At 51.0% G+C, this 21547-nt stretch overlaps 6 protein-coding genes across 6 annotated transcripts; 2 read left to right on the top strand and 4 right to left on the bottom strand.

Annotated features, from left to right (window-relative positions):
- Positions 1-3228: 3228 nt before the first annotated feature.
- PC9H_002569 (uncharacterized protein) lies at positions 3229-6600 on the top strand (the record flags this gene model as incomplete). Its single annotated transcript, XM_036772205.1, has 8 exons — positions 3229-3962; positions 4012-4245; positions 4316-4566; positions 4619-5658; positions 5716-5823; positions 5889-6109; positions 6162-6492; positions 6562-6600. The coding sequence occupies 8 exons, from the start codon at positions 3229-3231 to the stop codon at positions 6598-6600; spliced, it is 2958 nt and encodes a 985-aa protein (XP_036625851.1).
- Positions 6601-8528: 1928 nt separating this feature from the next.
- On the bottom strand, positions 8529-9199 carry PC9H_002570 (uncharacterized protein; the record flags this gene model as incomplete). The annotated part of the gene is made up of 2 exons (XM_036772206.1): positions 8529-9069; positions 9126-9199. 2 exons carry the CDS (start codon positions 9197-9199, stop codon positions 8529-8531), a joined length of 615 nt encoding a protein of 204 aa, XP_036625852.1.
- Positions 9200-10554: 1355 nt separating this feature from the next.
- PC9H_002571 (uncharacterized protein) lies at positions 10555-12656 on the top strand (the record flags this gene model as incomplete). Its single annotated transcript, XM_036772207.1, has 10 exons — positions 10555-10602; positions 10655-10994; positions 11045-11122; positions 11175-11391; positions 11443-11466; positions 11519-11596; positions 11651-11810; positions 11860-12104; positions 12157-12246; positions 12305-12656. 10 exons carry the CDS (start codon positions 10555-10557, stop codon positions 12654-12656), a joined length of 1632 nt encoding a protein of 543 aa, XP_036625853.1.
- Positions 12657-15092: 2436 nt separating this feature from the next.
- On the bottom strand, positions 15093-16467 carry PC9H_002572 (uncharacterized protein; the record flags this gene model as incomplete). The annotated part of the gene is made up of 7 exons (XM_036772208.1): positions 15093-15120; positions 15174-15484; positions 15541-15618; positions 15664-16005; positions 16056-16084; positions 16136-16193; positions 16246-16467. The coding sequence occupies 7 exons, from the start codon at positions 16465-16467 to the stop codon at positions 15093-15095; spliced, it is 1068 nt and encodes a 355-aa protein (XP_036625854.1).
- Positions 16468-16620: 153 nt separating this feature from the next.
- PC9H_002573 (uncharacterized protein) lies at positions 16621-17731 on the bottom strand (the record flags this gene model as incomplete). The annotated part of the gene is made up of 4 exons (XM_036772209.1): positions 16621-17266; positions 17329-17387; positions 17442-17578; positions 17638-17731. 4 exons carry the CDS (start codon positions 17729-17731, stop codon positions 16621-16623), a joined length of 936 nt encoding a protein of 311 aa, XP_036625855.1.
- A 600-nt stretch (positions 17732-18331) lies between these two features.
- Positions 18332-21040, bottom strand: PC9H_002574 (uncharacterized protein; the record flags this gene model as incomplete). Its single annotated transcript, XM_036772210.1, has 18 exons — positions 18332-18435; positions 18492-18567; positions 18638-18823; positions 18880-18906; positions 18963-19032; positions 19082-19105; positions 19156-19351; positions 19407-19466; positions 19518-19587; positions 19642-19755; positions 19805-19828; positions 19877-19899; positions 19952-20093; positions 20144-20471; positions 20521-20569; positions 20619-20645; positions 20698-20712; positions 20770-21040. The coding sequence occupies 18 exons, from the start codon at positions 21038-21040 to the stop codon at positions 18332-18334; spliced, it is 1806 nt and encodes a 601-aa protein (XP_036625856.1).
- Positions 21041-21547: the final 507 nt, after the last annotated feature.

Raw genomic sequence — 21547 nt, forward strand, 5'->3', positions numbered from 1 at the left:
AGGAAGCGAAGTATATACTGTAGTAGCGTGAGAGGAATGCAGGATAACTGTACAGTACACCAGCCACAAGTCCGAACAAATATCACAAGGTACAAGGAAACATGTGATAATGAAGTGGAGGGTAAATGCACAGGAGTCGTGCCAGCGACTTGGGGAAGTAAGGGCGAAGAGTAATGAAGTGGGGGAAAAGGATAGGGGTAACCCGGACGAGCCCCGAAGAGTATAGATGAGTCCGAGACGAGTCCGAGCGAGTCCGAAGTGTCCGAGACGAGTCCGAGCGAGTCCGAAGTGTCCGAAGTGCGGGAAGACTCCGGAGTCACCGGACGCGGCTCGGATGCGAAAGGAGTGGGTGGAAAGGAAGTGGAAAGGAAAGGGAGCGAAAAGGAACGAAGGGGAATGAAGGGAGTGTAGGTAAGAGTCCATGGAATGAAGGAAAGGAGAGAAAATAGGAGTGTCCCCTTACACAGACGGACAACGGCTCATGGTCACCTCCTTCATCTGCCAGTCGATCTCAGGGTTGTGCTTCCGAAGCCAGGTGTATCCAAGGATGATGTCCTGTCGTCTGATGTTAGTGACTGCGGAAATCATCTGTTCTGTCCAGCCAGTACCACCCAAAGCCCAACCTCCAAACCAGTGCATCACATACAACAACAGTTCCTCACATGACAAGTTTAGAACACAAGAACATGGATTGGGTTGGCATGCTACAACAAACAGGGACAAAATGGACAATGAAGAAGAAATCTGCAAACCTGAACCCTGAGCAAAGGCAAGGAATTGTAGAGATATTTTGAAGATGTTGCCAACTACAGATGCAAGGTGAAACCCCTGGACACCCACACACAGACACCCCATGCATATACACAAATGCAAATACAAACACAAAAACATACATTCAAACCTACAGATGCAGATCCACGGCAATTGAGTAAACAGCAAATGAGAAACAAGAAACCCCACAATGGCCTTGGCTTACTACCTTCTCCTAGCCCCTCTCCCCTATCCGCACTTGTATGTATAATGTGGCTTACCATATATAAACTGCGATCCTGCACATATGTACTTACTTCCTGCTTGTCTTCTTACCTATACATTCACCTCCTCAATCCCACCGCTTTGGTCCATTCACCCTGTCCTCTGAGTATCTTCCCTTTGGGGTTGTTCCAGGGGACTGACTTCATGTCAAGCTCCAGCTTTTGGTGGCATGGTATGGTACCACCTGCACACATTGTGCCCTGTTACCATATTATCATGCCACTACTGTCCTATGTATCCTCACTGATATACACTGAGGACTGTATCCCTCAACCCTGGCTGTGGTTTCACAGCACCCACTGGGTGGTGAAACCCTGTGTCATGAGTGAGGTAGTGGTATGCTGTGGCCTTCTGGACATTGGGCAACAGGGCAGTGGTCAGGTTCTTGATGATGTTGCGGATCTCCTGCTTGGGATTTTGCATTGTGGCCATTGTGCAGGAAGTAGCGGGATGAAGTGAAAGTTGTGTGGTCACAGTGCTCATCCCTCCTATTGCCTCCTATTGCCTCCTATCCCCCTGATACTCCTAATCATTAAGGATCACATCCTCGGATTAAGAGTACCTTGCTTACTCACTCACTGGGGATTTGTAAGGACTTAAGAGACATCCAATTGATGCTGCTTAGATTACACCTCCGGAACTACAAGTAAACAACCATCACTCAAGTCAAAAAAGTATCCAGTACAACACTCGTGGACAGGGGCTGAGAACTCCAGCTTAGGGAAAACCCAATATTGGGAGATCTCGATTTTCACGTAGACGACAGCGGGGAAGGCGCAGCTACACCAACAAATAGTTTGCGCAGTGCGTAGTTAGAAGCGTGAAAGAAGAGAGCAGATCAATAACACAGTTGTGCAATCTAGCATCGATATCGTCGCGCAGTCTCTTATACTTTATTCATAGATGGTCTTTCCGAAGGCCGACAACATTTGAGAGTCTTCTTCAGGACGGTATGACCCACACGCTGCATCCTCAGTTGGCTAGTATGACTGCGGCGGAGAATTCAGCAACGGATTCGTCATCTCTTAGGCAGACCATTGTCCCAGATGTGGCTATTCTGGAATTGCCGATGACACACGACTCAGTTCGTACGCTGGCCTACGAAGGATAATACCAGTATAACGCACTAGCTGCGGGTTCATTGAACTGGCTGGGGGCTCTGAAGTCCAAGGGGCTATCAGAATACATCAGGGTGCATGAGGGCAACGCACTAGTATTCCTTTGTACGGGGTGTATGGCAGAAACGTAGCACAGTACATGTCGTATGTTCAGTGCTGCAGACATAGGGTCTAGAGGCGGAGGATATTAGTGCCGCACGATGTGAAGAAACGAGTAAGTGAGCGGTGTGCACCTTCATTCAAGGTTATGATTTACAAGTGCCTTTCCCGCTGCGCAATAACGGAGAAGCGTGCAATCGAAGAATCTGGAAGGGCACCGATGCTTCTATGTAAGTCATGATGCATGAATATATGGATATCCAACATCCAAACCTGTTTATTGGTTACGCTGTCCGCATGTTTAAATAATTCTGCCGCGCAAGAAGATTTACTTAGTTCACAGAATTGACTCGCAAAGACTTCGAAAGACTGAAGTGCACGTACGGTTTATCTTAACCACATTTCTAGAACCGCTTTCAAGTTCCTTGCTAACTTCCCTCAGACCGGTCCAACATCACCTGTTGGCACATTCCTCTATGTTGAAACGGGCCGCTGAGCCTACCAAGTTCTGGACGAAGCGTTGAAGAAGAGATGGTCAGGAGGGTAATCTGGATGGAGATAACTAGCGCCTTTGCGACGAACACGGTCGGCTTCCAAGCATCACTTTCTTTGCCTGAACGGTCGTACAATCAAACAATGCGGCATACATGCTGCATGTTCGAACCAATCACTACCCATACGCAGCAGCCAGGAGGTTGGCAACGAGGGCGCAGTCAGCCTCGTGCAGCACGCATATAACCTAGCAGTGAACGGATTAGCACATGCATCAGCGATTAACTCAAGGTGAGTCGCGAACGGTGGTGTTCTAGAGTCTGGAATAGGAATACGCACCGTACTGTTGCCGAAATCGAAGACAAACCCCGGAAGCGCCTTGAGAATTGAGGTCAGACACAATGGGATAAATAGAGACGGTACCTGCGTCCGCATCATTGTGGCTCCCACAGGCTTTTACAGAACAACCAACTTCGATACAACTATGAGTTCACGAGGCCAGGACCGCGGTGGTGGCAGGGGAGGCGGAAGGGGCGGCGGAAGAGGAAGAGGTGGGGGTAGAGGTGGCTCGCCGATGTCTGGTAGCGACAGGGACCCTGGATCACCCGCAGGAAGGGGATCGCCTGGGTTCCGGGGAGGTGGAGGTGGAGGTGGATTTCGCGGAAGTCCAGGCGGCGGCGGATTTCGAGGAGGACCAGGTGGCGGTGGTGGATCAAGAGGCGGGTTCGGCGGCGGCCCTGTAATCTTCAACGCCAACGTCCCCGCTCGCACGGACCCCAAACTCAGCGCACTCGAGGACAAACTCGTGGCCTCGTTCTCGTCGTTGAACTTGAGTGCGAAGGACTTCAAGCGTCCGCTCCGGCCAGGGTACGGCAAGGCGGGGAAACCCATCACCCTTCGCGCGAATTTCTTCGCCGTTAAGCTACCTAAAGGACCCATATACGACTACCAAGTCGACATCACCCCCAAGACGGATATCAACCGTCTGAAGGAGCGCATATTCCAGCTGATAGAGGCCAGCCCGCAATGCCAACCATTCATTAACCACATCGCGCACGATCGCAGTGCTCGACTCGTTGCGGCCACAGAGCTTCCTCAACCTCTCGAGATGCGGATTCCGTTCTTGGAGGCTGGGCAGACGGTCCCAGGCCCCAAAGCGACAACATATAAAGTAGTCATCAAGCACACTCAAACGCTCGACCCGAGTATGCTAGCCAAGTTCGTTATCTCTGTGTTCTAATCTCATCTAGTCTAATGTATCTTTCAGACACTTTCAGGGTGCGGCGGACGCCCGAAATTACGATCCCCTTCCCCTTGTCGCAGCGCTCAACCTCGTTGTCCAGCGCCACGCATCTCAGAACGCCATTCGTGTTGGGCGCAACCGCCACTTCTTCCCACCCACTGGGCCAGGGGAAAGCTTTGGGCTTGGCCCAGGCGTCGATGCATGGAGGGGTTTCTTCACCTCCGTCCGACCCACTGTCAGTGGGCTCATGATCAATGTGTAAGCGTGCATTCCCCCTGAGTCGTATCTGTGTTTCTGGCAGCTTGCTCATTTTATGAATGACATGTAGAAATGTCTGCATGACAGCATTCTATACGCCCGGAAACATGGCGCAGAAGCTGCTCAACTTCAGAGGACGCGGTGGTGGCTTGCCCACACTGCCGAGGGCCTTCGCGAAGGGGATCAAAGTCTCCACTTCCCATCTTGGGTACAAGCAACGGAAACCACTGAAGGCGATAGGCACCAAGTCTGCCCGTGAAGAAATGTTCGATTGCGATGAATTGGGCGGGCGAGTCTCAGTCGAACAATACTTTAAGCGAAGTACGTACTACTTTCCTTCCTTCCAACGTCGAATTGACTTATCCCCTCTTAGAGTACAATATCACTCTTCAGCATCCGGACGACCTTCCATGCATCAACATCGGTGCCAAGCGGCCGAACTTCGTACCAGCAGAACTCTGTATCATTGCGCCCGATGTCCCCTACCTCCAGAAGCTAAATGACAACGAAACACGCGAGATGATCCGCGTCGCGTGCAACCCTCCAGCTGTGAACGCCGAGGCCATCATCCAGAACGGCTTCCCGAAGCTCGGACTGACACCCGCCACTTACCCCCCACACATGAATGGCTTCGGCCTCGAGATTTCCAACGAAATGACGGCGATCGACGCGCGCGAGCTGCTCCCGCCGAACCTCTCGTACAAAGTGGGCAGGACGCAGGCGCGGGAGGGCAGCTGGAATATCTTGGATGTGCAGTTCCATAAGCCTGCGAGGGTGGATAGTTGGTGGGTTTTGGTGGTGAGGGATGGGCGGTCGCCGTTTTCAGGGCCGACGGACCCGGCGCTGCAGGGGCTGGTGCAGGGGTTTTCGAAGAAGCTGGCGAAGAGCGGGATGGCCGTGCCTTCGCAGCTTCCGAACCTCCTGGTCACCGACCAGCTCCCATCAGTGGTAAACGACCCTTCGCGAACACACGCGATCGATCTTATCCGCCAGCGTATCAAACAGGAACTCGCCAAATTTAAGAAACCCAGCTTCATCCTCGTTCTGCTGTCGAGCCGCGATAACTTTATCTACCCGGGTATCAAGCGATTGGGCGACGTGGAGTTTGGCATCCACACGCTGCATATGCAGACGGGCAAGGCCTTGCCACCGGACCCCAAGAAGCAGGATCAATATTTCTCAAACGTCGCGTTGAAAGTGAACACGAAGCTCGGAGGGCACAATCACCTTTTGGATGGCAATGCGATGCAGTGGTTGACGAAGACGAAGACGATGCTAGTTGGTATCGACGTGACCCATCCTGGACCCGGAAGCATTGAAGGAACACCTTCAATTGCTGCGGTCGTCGCCAGCGTCGACTCCTCATTCGTCCAATTCCCCGCGAGTCTGCGCATCCAACAAAGCAAGAAAGAGGTAAGTATATTAACCATACGTCATCCTTACCGATAATATTGATGAGGTGTTCTACAGATGCTCGATGAACTTCGTGATATGCTGGTGGAGCGGCTCTTAGTATACGAGGCCAAGAACAAGTCACTGCCCGACCGTATATTGGTGTTCCGTGACGGTGTCTCAGAGGTTTGTTATTCCCCTATATCTTAATTCTTTGCCCTTGCTGATACTTATCCTTACCCTCATCGTAGGGTCAATACGATACTGTCCTTGAAGAAGAACTCTCGCAGATATTCGAGACATTCCGGAAGATGAATACTTCCGGCCGGGCAAAGGAATACAAACCCAAGCTTTCTATCATCATCTGTGGAAAGCGTCACCACGCCCGGTTCTACCCCACAGACTCAGCGAATGCCGTCAAGAATGGGAACACTAAGCCTGGCACTGTCGTCGACAGGGGCATCACATCGATGTAAGCATTCGTTTATATCACCCCCCATGGTTCCCGAGCTCAACCTTCCTAGCTTCGACTTCGATTTCTACCTCCAGGCCCACAACGGTCTGCAAGGCCAGGTCCGACCTACGCACTACGTGGTGATTTACGACGAGAACAACTTCGGTGCAGACGAAATACAACAAGGGGCACACAACTTCAGCTACCTGTACGCCCGTGCGACGAAGGCGGTCAGCCTGATCCCTCCCGCGTATTACGCCGACTTGGCCTGCGAAAGGGGGAGGTGCTACATCAACGATTTCCTTTCGGACGACAAGACATCTGCGAGCGGCAAGAGGGCGGATAAAGACGCTGAACGTGCAAGGGTGTTCAACGAAGCAAGGTTAAAATGGGGAGAAGGGGTACGTTAAGCTCTTCTTTCGCCTCCGCATTGCCGCTACGTATGTCAACGACTGACATTTGGTTCCCAGGTGCACCCATCGCTCCGGGACAGTATGTTTTATATTTGAAGGATCTATTGACAGTGCGCATCAATTTTGAATCTATGACCTTGTAATGCTATGACTTGTGGAATGACAATTGTGCAATTATGGCTTGCGAGGAAGACGCGACAACACGGAACAAGTATGCACCTCTGTTCAAATTCGCAATTTCCGTGTCCAGCGATTCATGGCCAGCACATTGGAGGCGAATACTGGGCTCTGTTATTCCATGTCCAGATGGGAATTCGACCGTCGACGCACATACGTTTTTCATCGAAGCCTTCCACAAGCGTCAGCTGGTCACCTAGAATAATCGCTCACAAACCAGCCCCCCAACTTGCGAGTAGAACACGGGAGGAGAGCGAACAGAAAGCGAACAAGCGAAGGAAGTTACAGCGGCGTAAGTGTGAACCGATTAACGTTCATCAGAGGAATGGGCTCGGACGTTCTATAATACCGAAACACCGGCCTCAGGTCCATATAAATGTCTCGTCGTTCGTCCTATAAGCACCAAGTCGCAACACTAGCTTCACTGAACCATGTCAAGCAATACCAACGAAGAGCAATCTCAGACCGACGTTCGATGGTAGCCGGGATGCCCAGATATAGCATCCATCTAGAGCCTCCCATTGGAACGTCCTTTTGGAGCGTGTAAGATGTTCCCCTCATGTCGTTTGCGATTCTGCGTGTCCTTACTGACCTATTTCTCAGTCAAGATGCCTCACTCTTCTCTAGCCAGCGGATCTACAACTCAAATCGTTCGCATTACATCACCTTGGACTGGGCGTGCCGCCAGTGCGAACCAGACTCCCGACTCGAGCAATTTTGTGAACGGAGGGGGGATGTTCTATGTTTTATTCAAACACAGAGGCCAAGTCAATTCGACACTCTATCCAGGCTACGAGAACTTTAAACTTCGGATTGGATCAGGCCCTGCAACACCAACTACCCACACGCCCAACCATAGCACGAAGAACGGAGATGAATGGACTGGTACGTGTTGGGGTTCTTTGGTACAATGGTGAAATGTTGAATCCGAGAAATTTACAAGCTACCATTGACTACGAGCAGTCAATGCAAATGTTCAAGAATAACGGAAATGAGACGTTCACCCACGGTTGCAAAGTACAACGACACATTCCAATTGTATGAGATCAACCAATATGACGGGATCGTGGATGGGAAAACAGAAGCCGTTTTCAAATCAGACGAAGGGGCCAAGGTAGGCATTGGCTCTATCTAGCTTGTCGATGCTACTGAAGATCCCAAAGTGGCACAGCCCACGAGAAATCCGGGGCCTGTCGGTGTTTAGGCAAAACCAACCCAACCAGTGGCCTCTAGACTTCAGTGAGTCTGCTCATCGGCTGATTTAGCTTGGTACTCACTGGATAATGCACGTATACAGAATTTGAGGCTTTGGGAGTGAGTGTTGAGCTTCGGTTGCATCTGCCGCCGTACATCAGATGCTGATATAATTCTCAGATATTCGACTCCTACACCAGCACAATAACTAGGCATGTGACCCTCAGGCGTAACTTTTAACTCCAAATGCTGTCTCTCTACTCATGTGTGCTATCTGCGGAAAGCTAACATGTAAATGTCCGCTGAAACAATGATCTATCTCAACAAGTCTCCTTGTCCTCTAGGCTCCTGTATTCTCTCCTGTCCCCTTTGTCACGTTACTACCATCTTTGGAATCATTCGATTGGTTCTCTTGCTTGTCTCTTGCGCACCTCGTCAACCAGCAAGCCTGTTGAAATGGTGGAACATATGGGTCGTCTCGGGTGATTTTTCCCATGCTTTTTCTTGGTGAAGCACGAAGTATTGCATATAGCTCAGATTTGACTAGACTCACGCGGTGAGCTCTCTTTGAAAGGTGGTGTTAATGTGAATACATCGAATTCAGACCATCAACAATCTCTGCACACGTCGAACTCGAAAACTGCGTAGAACGCTTAATATCCCTCCTCATAAACCCAGCTCTCATCGTAGTCTTCTTCGCCGGAGCTCGCCGTTTCATCGCGACGACGGGAGTACCATGGTCTTGGGTACCACGGGCGCACTGGTGGAATGTACCCCCACGGACGATTGTATGGCTCAGGCCAGTGATGGAACTCGCTAGATTGGGTCTCTGTATGCTGCGAAACCTGAGTTGAAGTGGGAGCGAGGTTTTTGGTTTTCACAGCGTCTTGGGACTGCGTGGACTTGGAGCTGTCTAATGGACGCAGAGAATGCTGAGGCACAGCCGTAGGGAAGGACACCTGAGTAGAGCGCGACGAAGAGGACTCTGCTTCAGTGGGAGATGGTATTGGCCTCCCAGTGTCGGTGGGGGTCGTCGGCCCGGAAGTGGTAGGCTTCTCCCCCTGCGTTGAGGGCGTTGTAAAAGGTACATGCGGCCTCAGCGGGTATCCAAAGGGAGCCGGCAGCATGTAGTACGGGCGCAGCGGGGGCCATCTCTTTGCCAGCCTCTCCCCACTGTCGTCCCATTCCGCATATCTACTATATCCATCGGTGAGTAAACCTTCAAGCGCTTCGTTAATGGATGCCCTCACCTGACAGGTGTGGCAGCGACGTAAACTGCGTTGGCTGTAACCAGAGCCAAGATGATCGCCGACAATTTAACCATTACGATGAGGTGAAGAGTCTGAAGGATGATCAATGATTCTGGTAGACGATTGTGACTTCAGCGACCAGCGCCGGGAGTATGTAAGAAACTGAGCACTGCTGGAGTTTTACGAACTTGAGAGGATTCCTTATGTACGTTCTACGTTTTCTGGTGGTTTGCTCCGCTCTGACAGTGATCTAGCACGCCCACCAACCCCTCGTCGATGGTGCACACATACTGCGACATAAGCATCGACCGCGTTTTGACATGCGATGGTGAGTGTGGGCGTTAGCGCGAGCGAGTGCATCCATGCGATCGGGCCCGAAACGACGAGAGCGCCTACTCAGACCCGCGTCGGTATTCAACCAGCTCCACTGATCTCGAAATCTTCCTCAAAAACTTCGTGGAGACTGGGCATCTGCCTTGCGTTTCATGATCAACGCTTTTTGCTGGAGGCGCCTATCAACATCAGTAAGCATCTACGATGCGGACGCCATTTGGCCCGATGGTAGATACTAGTTATCATTGAGTTTTTTATTCGTCCTCCCCCTCAAAATACCAAAGTCAGACGGAAGAACGATCGCGTTTTACGACTTCCGAGGCTTCTCAAGACCGGCATGCCGAGTTCTTCGGTACCGCAGCGCAGTTGGATAAAAGCCGATGTGACGTTTCGATCGTGTTTAGTAGTCACACATTTGGCCTGGTAAAAGTCAACTGCCTTGAGGCTATACCCCACGACTAATTCATGGACGGGGGTTGCTACGATGCCGACTGCAACCCGAAGTGAATCCCGTTGTCTTCGTCGGGCCGCATCAGCACATCGTTTGCTCTTGAAGATGAAACACCTTCAATAGTCGTCTGCGAAGATCATCGGTGAAAACAATGCCGACTTCCTGCGTCGAGTAGAGAATACCCTTGACTGGTCTTCTTATTGTCGCGTGGAGTGCATCTGCATTCTCCGAGGACAAGCATCGCCTCAAGGAACTCTGCAACATCGATATGTTTTATGAGCGGCTTGCGCCGTTTATGATGGAGGATATTCGTAGGTCCGTCCTAGTCTCATGCAATTCGGCACTGATATTTGCTGTAGCGCTATTAGCTCTTCCGATCATCTACAATGGGTTGCGCCGGCTGGGTCGAGTCCAGTTGAAGGAACAGCCCTTCTATTTCAGCCAATTCAATCGCCAGCAGTCCCGCCATCACGAAATGTTTGGTTAATTCAGTCTTCACAAGAAGGCGCGGCAAGTGGAGTATGCCGATTATGGGGGAGACATCATGTTTGGATTTCGGAAGCGCAGACGATATGGGCGGGTGTACGGTGTATATAAGTAGAAGAGGTTTCAGATAAGCTAGTACTCGAAACCCGCCTCTTGCAAATGATGCCTTGTCTCATTCCCATCGTCCTCCCTGGTGTCGCCGGTATAGTATGTCACTTGTTTGAACATCTCGCACACCATGTACTCATGTTTTTCGCAGGCCACACATTTGCTCTTCTCCGTCTATGAACCTCGTCAGCCGCTGGTCCCAACTGCTCTGTCATTATTGGAGCCCCCCGTTTTCATGTATCTCGCCTGCAGGTGCTTCTCTGTCGACACCCCTTGGTACTTTGTCCCCCTGGCCTACCTCTCGTTCTTCGTCGCGATGAGCGCATCAGTTGTCCTGTACCGACTATCTCCAGCCCACCCGTTAGCGGAGTTCCCGGGTCCGAGAATAGCGAAGATAAGCAAATTATGGGCTGCTTATCTCACCTGGACTGGACGACAACATTTGTACAACAAGAAGTTGCACGACCAATACGGACCATTCGTACGAACAGGTACGTATATCGGTTTCCCCGACCGCTGGCACGCACTCAATGATCTCTAGGCCCCAACGAGTTATCTATCGCAGATGCAGACGCAGTCGTGCCCGTACTGGGCTCTCAAGGCCTGCCTAAAGGCAAATGTAAGTCCCCACAATCTATTCTACGTCACTCCTAAATGACATCTATCTTTAGACTATGATGCTCGTCAAGATCCCACCGCGCCTCGCAACCTCATCATTCTGAGAGGTGAAGAGCACACTGCCAGGCGACGATTGTGGAACAGAGGCATGAGCGGCGACTCACTACGAGAATACGAAGGTCTCATCTCGGAAAGAGCCCACGAACTAGTAGAAAGACTTGCGGGTTTGGAAGGGCCCGTCGACTTTTCTAAATGGCTCAGCTTTTTCTCGTAAGCCTCTCCCGCTGTTGTATATTCAAAATCTGAACGGTTCTCGCGTAGATTCGATTTCATGGGTGATATGGCGTGAGTATATCTCAATTCATTTTGCGATGCGATGAATTGACCAAGGTTTCAGTTTTGGTAGTGGCTTTGGCATGATCCAAGATGGCAAGGACAGCAAAGGACTCTGGAAAGCACTAGAAGATTTCATGCAGTAAGGAGCTTTCCGCGTCGTCGCTTCTCCTGTATTCAAGACTTGTCTTCACAGCGCTGCAGCGGTTGTATCCCACGTGCCATGGGCTTCGTGTTTTATTCAGAAGATCCCTTACGTTGCTCGCGGTCTCACAAAGCTACGGAAGATCGGAGTCAGCTGTGCTACCAACCGGATTAAGTCAGGTTCAAAGATCAAAGATTTATGGTATCACTTGGTGAGTTTCGAACACTCTAGAGTGGACAATAGACTTACATCCCGCGTAGACAGATGAAGCCGGGCGAGAGAGACAAGAACCCAACCTCGCTAACGTTGTAGCGGATGGTACGGTGGCCATTGTGGCTGGTGCCGACACAGTGGCTACGGCTGTCATTTGCCTGTTCTACTACCTTCTGTCCAATCGACCGATGCTTGAGCGTCTGCGCCGTGAGGTAGATTCAGTGTACCCTCAAGGCGAGAACGCAATGGACACTTCCAAGCACGCCGATATGCCTTACCTATCTGCTTGCATGTGAGCCCAAGTTTTTGGTCTTGCCATTGGGTCATCCTTACGCTATGTTTAGCTCAGAAACCTTAAGGGTATTACCCCCAGTGCCAACCAATGGTTCCCGTCGTGTTCCCGCCGGAAGTGGGGGAAGGGTCATTGCTGGCCGGTCAGTACATATCCCCAGTCAGACGGACTCTACTGATCAAGCCTTTTCCTCCCCTTAGCGTCGTGCCGGAAAATACAGAAGTCTACGTCCCGGCATTCTCCCTCCATCGCAGCTCGCGCTACTTCTCCCCTTGCCCTGACATCTTCTGGCCCGATCGGTGGCTATCCAAAGAACACACCGAATCATTCAACCCCAACGCCTATATCCCCTTTTCGTATGGGCCAGCCAACTGCGTCGGGCGGAACCTCGCGAAGCGGGAGATCATGATGCTGAGTAGTCTCCTCATACAGACGTTTGATATGAAGTTCGAGGAAGGGTTTGATCCGTCGACGTGGGAAGAGAAGTTGCACGACCATTTGGTGTTAACGAGAGCGTCGCTGCCTGTTGTTCTTACTCCTAGATATGTATAATACCGATACCCTGATTAATACCGATACCCCTTGTAAACGCCTATTTCAAGGTCTGCAGAATACATAATACATACATACATCATAATCTTTCAGCAGTAGCTCGGGAAGAGTGCGCTACAGTCTCCGAATCCCATTCCCGTCTATCTTCAATTGTATATGTCCCATTACTTCTTCGGCGCCCATCTTCTTGTAGAACGCCACCGCAGGCGTGTTCCACTAGGCAACGATGTAGTCAGGTCCTTCGGCTCAAGTAGGGGATTTGATTCCTACCTGCTTTGCCACCCAAGTGATCATCCCGCAATTCTAGCAGAAAATTTGTGTTCATCAACATTTTGACAAGTTGTCTGAAGGCCAACCATTTCTCTCGCGATTTTCCCTAGCTCGCCAAAAACAGCCTTCCCTATCCCCTGCCCTCTGTACCCTTCCCTAATGAATAGATCAAGGAGCTTTGTGAAATTCCTCAGCATCCCTAGCTCAGGCTCGCATCATATTGCGGTGGTATACGTACCGCGAGGCCGGGTTTCCCGGTCCATGTAGAGAAGGTGAAGTAGTAAGCCATATATCCAATCATGGTACCTTCGTCGCCCGGCTTATCGGAGACAACCAAAAGTACATGGCCTATTGGATGACTTGCAAATAGATTTTGTCGCAGCTATTTGCTCATCCAGTCAGTTGCTAGAGTCCAATGGGATTCCGCTTTCGGAAGGTCACTTGCCAATTCTGGTGTCGCTTCCAAGAACGGTAGATCCCTTTCAAATGTTGCCTGTATGTAGGTCCTGACTGAACAACCCGTCTAGTCTTCGGACAGGCACATACAAGTTCTCGAACCAAAATGAGCAACGTGTCCTATTGGTGCGTGAGACCAGGCATTAGCGCGACGAAATACCGGTAGACGTGGTCTGCACGTACAACGTCTTCCACTGTAGCTGGCCGTATATGGAATGATGGGGCAGACATCGTCGGTCTCGTTACGGCGGTGGAGGTGGATGCTTCTACTATTTCTACTTATAATCATAAATTTCTTACTCTTATCAGGACGATCGTTGGGGATGAGTCACCGGCAATGGCTTCGGCTCCAACCTCGGATGTACCCTTATGTACCCTGTGGAGAAGATGAGTCTAAGTAATGAGAAATTAGAATATGCCAACATTGCAGGTTTCCCCGCCCCGGAGAAGGTAGGGCCATCTATCTGTGAGATGCTACCTGGCATCGTTGCCTCTAGATCGCCGTGAGTGACTCAACCCCCAAAGTTTGACCGGTACTTCTGAAGGGCTTTGTTAGCTTCTTCTGACCAAGAGCCTCCCATAACAGCTGAAGTCGGATGATGTTCAAGGTCTCAGACGAGACTTGTACTGGGGAGCTCAGCTGACAACTGTCGCGGCTACACTAATTTCCCAATTTGGGGGTTCGGGCCCCAGCCAATCCAAGTGAAATCCTAAAACATCCTCCATGGAGAGCCTACGGGAAGCTTAAGAGCATGTTTTGCGTCCAACATGAAGTACGGGAGACGGTTGTGCACTAATGTAGCCCCTGTTCGAGCTGTTGTTTGGTCAGGAGGCATATAGGAGATTTGGATTTCGTCGCCAAGCATATTCCTTTTTCCTTCTCTTGTCATCTAATTGTTCAAAAATCTATCTACAGTCATAGCCGCTTTCAATTTCATACTAGATGTCACAAGAGCACCGCAGCACTTTTAGTCTGCGGCGAGGCTTGCAGACTATCTGGGTGAGTGGTTGGAACAATATTGTCTCATCTATGGACAAAGTCGACGGTATACCGGGCCAGTGTTCTGACAATAGAACAAGGCACCGAAGAATATACCTTCACTGTCTCTCGATCGTTATATGCGATCGCATCTTGTTCAGTGAAACGATCGTCCCCGAGGACAAAGCAGGGTATGCTTGCACTTCAAACCCCCGTGCTCCGTCTCCCTCTATCCCCCATCGCATAAAAGAGGCCCAAACTCCACGACAAACCCCAGGTCACCTATCATCTAAGTAACCTACCACACTCGTACTTCTTCGAGAATCATCCTCACTTCACAAATGGACGCTTTCACCGCTACCAAATTCGAGGACATCACCGTCGCCGTCCCCCCCGTTAACGAGGAGGGATCCGGCAGTGGCGGAGGCGCGTACTGCGTCGTCGCTTGAGGGGTTAGACTCTACGAGGTATGTCGCACCACCACCGCCTGGTAGTTGGGTAATAGCTGACTGTGGATTTGCAGAGACACCTCTACCCACCGTATCTCAATTACTAAGTTATGGCTTGCAAGATAGAGAGTTATGTATAACAACTGTAAATTGAACTGAAGTCGAGTGGTTGACGCCGTTAAAACCTTGAAGTGAGCGTGAGTTTTAAGATAGCTTTATCAGTCAAGTACCCAAGGAGATGGCTTATGAATGGTAGGAACTCTAGTAAAGAGCGACGTTAGGTCACCCCGTCTTCGTCTTCTCGTCCCATCTAACGTATAAAACCATCAGTTTAGCCTTCAAAGACATGGTCGGGCTACTCACAAATCCATGAACAGCTTCCATAGCACCGAAAACATAAGCCCCTGTAGCCCATTTGTCAGTATCCTCGTCTTCAACCCGCGTCCAAACAAGCCCTTAATCCCATCGCTCGCGATCACCGCCTTCGCCGCATCCAGATACCCGATCCGCGCCTCGTTCACCTGCCTGTACGTCTTGACCACCCGCAGCGAATTCGAGATCGTGTCGGACGTCACGGACGCGCAGAACCCGATGAATGCCTGCCGCAGAAGCGTCTTGATCACCGTGTCGTACTCAGCGAGGTGCGAGTTCAGATAGTTGTACGTCCCGAACCACTACGAAGCAAACGCTAAACGGTGAGGTGGCGGTACTCTAAGGGGGGAAGACGAACTGGATAATACCCAACGAACGTGGCTGCGGCCGTTGCGAACGCGCCGTACCACATGGTCCCGATTCCGTATGTTTTGATCTACCCAAGTCAGGACGTTGTGTGGTATTTCAATACGCCACGCACTCTGTTCCTGAGTATCTGCATCCCCGGTCTGCCTTGCGTCTGCAGGGTCGTCTTGATCGTGTCGATGGGAGTCAGAATCATCCTGAACGCAGCAGCAGCAATGGACGCGAATCCCGTCTTGACCAGCGACGGCAGGTTCTTCATGTACGAGTTGGAGTTCAAGAGCGCGAGAATCCCGGCGTTTGCGGCCGTGTCCCCGAATCGGGCGACGGGTCCTTGGATGAGTGCGGCGCTGAGGCCCTGGTAGTACCGTGTCCAGCCGCCATCATGGTAAAGTGTGTTGATAGCTGCGGTCGTGGTTGTTCCGTAGCGGTATTGGTAATTCATCACCGTGCGTAGAGGCTGGAGGCGGTGAGACGGGCGGCGGTTCAGCGATGCTTATCATTACTCACCATGAGCGTCAATACTTGTAGAACCATAGCTAACGTACACGTCAGCGCAGATCTCCCGAATGTAGAAGGAAGCTACGCACCAGCAGCACCACTTAGACCGCCCCCGAGTGCCTTCTTCAAAGCCTTCTTCAAGTCGAACTACGTAGTCTATGTCGATTCATATTCGGCAAGAGGACTATTGAGAACTCACATCGCTATCGCCCCCATCAATGAATCCCTTGATAAATAGGACCAAGAGTGCAACACCTGCGAGACTGAGAACCAAGTAGAAGAGCAGTTCCGTCACGCTGCGTGCACGTTTGGCTGGAGGTGATTCAACAGGTGTTTCTGGGTCCGTCAACGTTTCCCCCGACGTGGAGGCCTTGTGCTGGGCACTGAGGAGCGCCGTTCGCTCGTCTTCTGGGTCCGACATGGTGGTTTGAGATTGAGCTTATTCATGCTTCGCGAATTCATGAGAACGACATCCTTATCTTATCATGTCGAGATTGATTAGATCTACGATAGGGGTTCGGGGTTGGATTCTACTAGTTTAATCGTTTCTGTGACCCTCCTACCCCGTTGTCCTTTACATCCGAACCCTAGTACGTGTCAAATATCCATGTTGGAGCCCCTCGATAACGACATCGTCCGCGAGTATATCAAAATGACCTCCCGTTAAGTAGGTGATCTCAGCTTGAGGGAAACAACGCCGAATCCGAACGTACCACATGTCGCAGTGCTCTGGGAGGACGGAACCTACGATCCCGTATGATCCAAGATATACGCTAATCGGCGCCCTGACCTTCTGTAGCCACGCCTCGAGAACGGCTAGCCCGGATTGCTTGTCATCGGTGCTCAAGAATAGCAAGAAATCGAAGACTTGGTTCAAAAACTGCTCGACCGCAGTATAGTAAGACCTGATGAACGGACTAATGGGGCGTCCATGAAGCGCATCAACTACACCATTGGCCACCTCCACACGCTTTGGAAGGTTTCCGCCCCCATCACGACGCGTCAAGGCCACGAGGTTGGAGAAGCTGGCGTCGATGAACTCTTTTCTGGCATTTGTATGGTGTAACGGCGTTCGCTCTACGTCAATGCCGAGGGTGGGCGCAAGGAACGTGGTGGGAAAGTGGTCAATCAACGCGAGTTGGGACACTACGTCCCCGTTTTGTTCGAAGAGCGGACGATCATCATTGTCGCCCGCCGTCAAGAGGCGGATTCTCGACAATCTTAATGATACGTCAGAAAATCTGGTTCTGAGATAGACAATGAAGGCCCAGCGAGAGCGAACGCAGTGATGCTTGTGGCTGAAAAAGCGCACAGGCGATACGGCCCACTCGGTTGCTCTTCCTAATGTAGTGGTTCAGAGGGGAAACTACGAGAAGATGGTAAACGGGGGCTGACCTTGATGCGATGGTAGTAAAAGCTCACTTGGCCCACCAATGTGACCATTGGCGTCTCAGGCGTAACCTGTATAGCCCATAGCGCAGATCTGAACTTGTTCTTCAAAGGCCCAAACGCGTGAATGGTACCGCCCCCACCTTCGCGTATGATATGTATGAGAACTAGAAAACACCGAAGGCTGGAGCAATATACATACCGTGTAGAACGATCAGTGGAAGCTCGCCAGAGCCGTCGCGTAGTTTGACAATAGTTTGGCTACTCTTCGCAGCGGATGCGTCTGAGGAAGTCATGACCCCAGTGGTTCAGCCTCGAGATGCATACGATGAAGGCCATTGAAGGGGCAGTACTCAATTATTTATAGAGATGAATATCTCTGCTGTCAGCACGCTGTTGGCTTTGCGATTGACTTAAGCCATCGTAGTTCATCAGTGTCAGTATTGAGATGGAACCGACGACACTATCTATTGTTGACCTGAGAAGACAGATTGATTACGCCGCGCAGCGAGGGAGGTGCCGGATAAGACCAACATATAGAAGCGTGCACTAGTTCGGCAGGCGGAATCTCTTAGTAACTTCCCAATGATAATTCGGCACGTAATGGGCCGTCGGGGAACGAGCGAAGGACAAGCTAACCACGACCGATCCTTATGCTGCGCTCATTCCGTGATATGCGAAGCGGGCACATCAAATTACGGTCGGTAGTGCGAAATCTAGTCATAAAGGACTAGAAGGACGTAACGGAGCCAGCGCACATTCTGATGTGCCATCTCTAATCGATAACTTATATATTAATAACCAGGCTTCGCTCCATGAGGGGTAGACATACGTGATGAAAGTGGGCGCGCCAACAACAATTATGATGGTCCCTCGTGTTTATGAGTGACAAAGCATTAAAGGGTTGTTTCACACATAAACAAGAACTCAGCGTCAAGATACGGGACGTGTGTAGCATCAGTAGCAGCTCCACCCAACCATACGACTACAATTTGGCTGACTTCGAAGCGAGATTGTGAGCGAGATTTCGAAGTTCCCGGCGTAGAAGCTTCCCACTGGGAGTCTTGGGAATGCTCTGGACGACGGTGACATGGTGGAGGTGCTTGAATGGAGCTTTGTTTTCCGCGACGTGCTAGATAGTGGGATTTTTCGTTTCAGAAGTCAGAACTCCATAGGCATCAGTATGCATCAAATACACCCACCTTTGTGACTGCTTCTGTCAGATGTTCAGCGCCGGCGGCTGCTCCCGCTGCCGTTGGAACCACAAACGCCATGGGGACTTCGCCGCTGTACGAATGGGGGACACCAACAACGCACACGTCCGCGACATATGGGTGATCCAAGAGACAGCCTTCGAGCTCGGCCGGGGCAACCTGGAACCCCCGAACCTAAGAAATAAAAATAATCGCGGAAGCGTAAGCCATCAGCCAGATGTCAGACAAACGGCGTTCTTGAGAACCTTGATTATTTCCTAAAGGCAGGCGAGCGTGTGAGCGAGGACGACATAGATGGGGGCGAAGAACCAACCTTCAAGCGGTCGACAACTATTATTTCGTCGTTCTCGTCGATTTTGACGAGATCGCCTGTGCGTATCCACCTGCCCGCCGTCAGGTTGCTATGCCCCAAATTCAATGTGTGCGACCTACCCGTCAACAAACGATTCCCGAGTGCTGTCATGAGTTAGCCGAACGAAGCGACGGAAGCAAGGGAACACGCGTACGCTACGTCATTGTCTAGGTAGCCCGTCGCAGACGCGGGTGTCTTGATGAGGAGCTCTCCCTCTTCATTGTAGCCGGCGAAGGTATTGTCGGCCTTCACCACCATCGCTTCTACGCCGGCCACCAGAACTCCACCAAAGCGCCCACACTTCTGCTTCACTGGACACATAGAAACCACACCGGTGGCCTCAGTAGACCCTATCAATTCAAATTAAGCAAGGTACGGCGTGGTTGAGCATGCAGAAAATCGAACCATAAGCCTGTCCGATGTAGATTTGGGGCATGAGTTGCAGAAGCTGGTCGTACAATTCCTCTGACATATGAATCAACAGAGTAACGAGTAAGACGCCCCAAAAGCTCGCACCAGATAGAGGAGCGGCAGCACACAGGACCACTCTGACTGACGAGAGGTCGAAGTTTTTGACGATTGGATCCTACGTGGTAAGCCTGAATCAGCCCACGTACACATCCTCGCTGAAACCCCAAACCTTGCAAAGGAGAACAACTTGAGGCGGCACAACCATCAATGAGGTGATCTTGTGGCGGACGATACTTTTCAGCATTCCCAAAAAGTCAAACTTGGGGACTACAACCACGGAGATCTAGCAAGGATGAGAGTCGAGCTCGAGCATTGAAGGATGGGGTACGTACAGCTGCGAACATGTTGAAGTGCGTCTTGGGAAAGGTAAGCATCGGTCCAAGTTTTCATTTGGTTGAACATACGATAAGGACGAGGCCGTAGATATCTGAAATATCGTTTAGTTATGGGAGTCCCTGCCGTGAAAATAGAGAACACACGATAGAAAGGAAGCACAGCTAGACAGGCATCCCCAGGACGATATCTGAGTTTCTCCCAATCATCGTATGGATCCGACACCCTATTGAACGCGGCCACTTGTAGAACGTTTGCGATGAATGCGTAGTGGGAAATTTGCACGAGCTAGCTCTCAAAATGAGCTAAAGTTTGAAAGCAAAGGGGACGACGCGTACCTTTGGTGGTCCCGTTGTGCCGCTGGAGGAACTGTAGAAAGCGATTCTAGTCTTTCCCTCACCTGTCTTCAGTTTTACCTCAGTAAGACGCGCCCCAGACTGAAGGCCTTCGTGTATCAAGCTGTCGAGAGAGCCGAACCCGTCAGGAATGGAGGGGTCCTCTGCATCTTGATCTGACATCACAATGATGCGCCCAGAGGGTAACCCTGCAGCCTGCGAAGCGGCAACCGCAGTCTTCAAGAAGTCGATATGGACGATCATAAGCGATGCACGAGATAATTTGATATGTTGAGCCAACTCTGAGACAGTCAAGGCTGGGTTGCACGGACTGTTCCAACGTTAGTGGCTAGTCTAGGCCAGCTCCTGTACGGACTTACGCAACGACCCCGAGAAGTCGATGGACGGCCCACATACATACGGGGTAGTCTCAAGGTTGATGCATTAGACAGGCTCAAAAGCATTGCTAACAACTTACCAATGTGGTTGCTGCTGAAGAAGAGGACTAGTCACATCGCGTGAGCGGCAATTCGATATCTCACCGCAAAGCTTCTCACCGGAGTTTCCTTCGACTACACATCCCGTCCGTCAGCTCTCCCGACAAGCAGCAGTGGAAGAGAATCGCTCACCAATTGAATACCTGCGCTGCAAGCTGATGGCGAGACCCGTCGTACGCGTTTGGATCTGCTCATGGTTAGCTAGCTTTGCAGCGCGCTGCGCCGCACTTACCTCTTCCAAGTCCATACGCTTGCCGCTCTTGTCAGCGACTAACCAGGGGACACCATTGGGTCGGTGGGGCCTAATGGGGTGATGGTAGTCGAGAATGAATTGCGGTATGGTCAGGTCGTCTGGGATGTGAGGAGCCTGTCCTGAACTCTTCGGGGTGCGAAACACGGACATCGTAGGAGGAAGACAAGATTTCTTTTCACGGCAGCCACATCATTGACGTTAATGAACGCTCACAGCGTGGAAGTATTTGGGGATATGTAACGAGCGAACCAACAAATGTGAGAGTTTAGTGGGAGTAATATGGATCCGTGGGATGCGCCGGCAGGACGTTCACTTGGAAGTGCTAGATTATGGCCCATGGGTCGCCATTTTTAGAGAAACCTTCAGTATTTGAACAAACAAGTCCTAGATATCCTAATACTCGCCAAATACACAAAGAGACTCGATGGAAGCCAGAAACTTACCAAGTAACCAAAAGGACGGGAGAGGTCGTTGTTTGGCCCAAGTTTGGATATTTTTAGAGGGTGTTATGCTCGCAAACAGAAATTGCCACAAGTGCCACGACTTGCTATCCAGGCTCAAGTTCGTTCACCTGGCCCAGCGATGACAGCGGGACAGTTCAACTACACACCTGAAAGTGGAAAGCAGAATCAGACCCAGTCAGAGTGGCTCTCAATG

The sequence above is a fragment of the Pleurotus ostreatus genome (assembly GCF_014466165.1).
Source record: "Pleurotus ostreatus strain PC9 chromosome Unknown scaffold_11, whole genome shotgun sequence".
Taxonomy (NCBI): Eukaryota; Fungi; Basidiomycota; class Agaricomycetes; order Agaricales; family Pleurotaceae; genus Pleurotus; species Pleurotus ostreatus.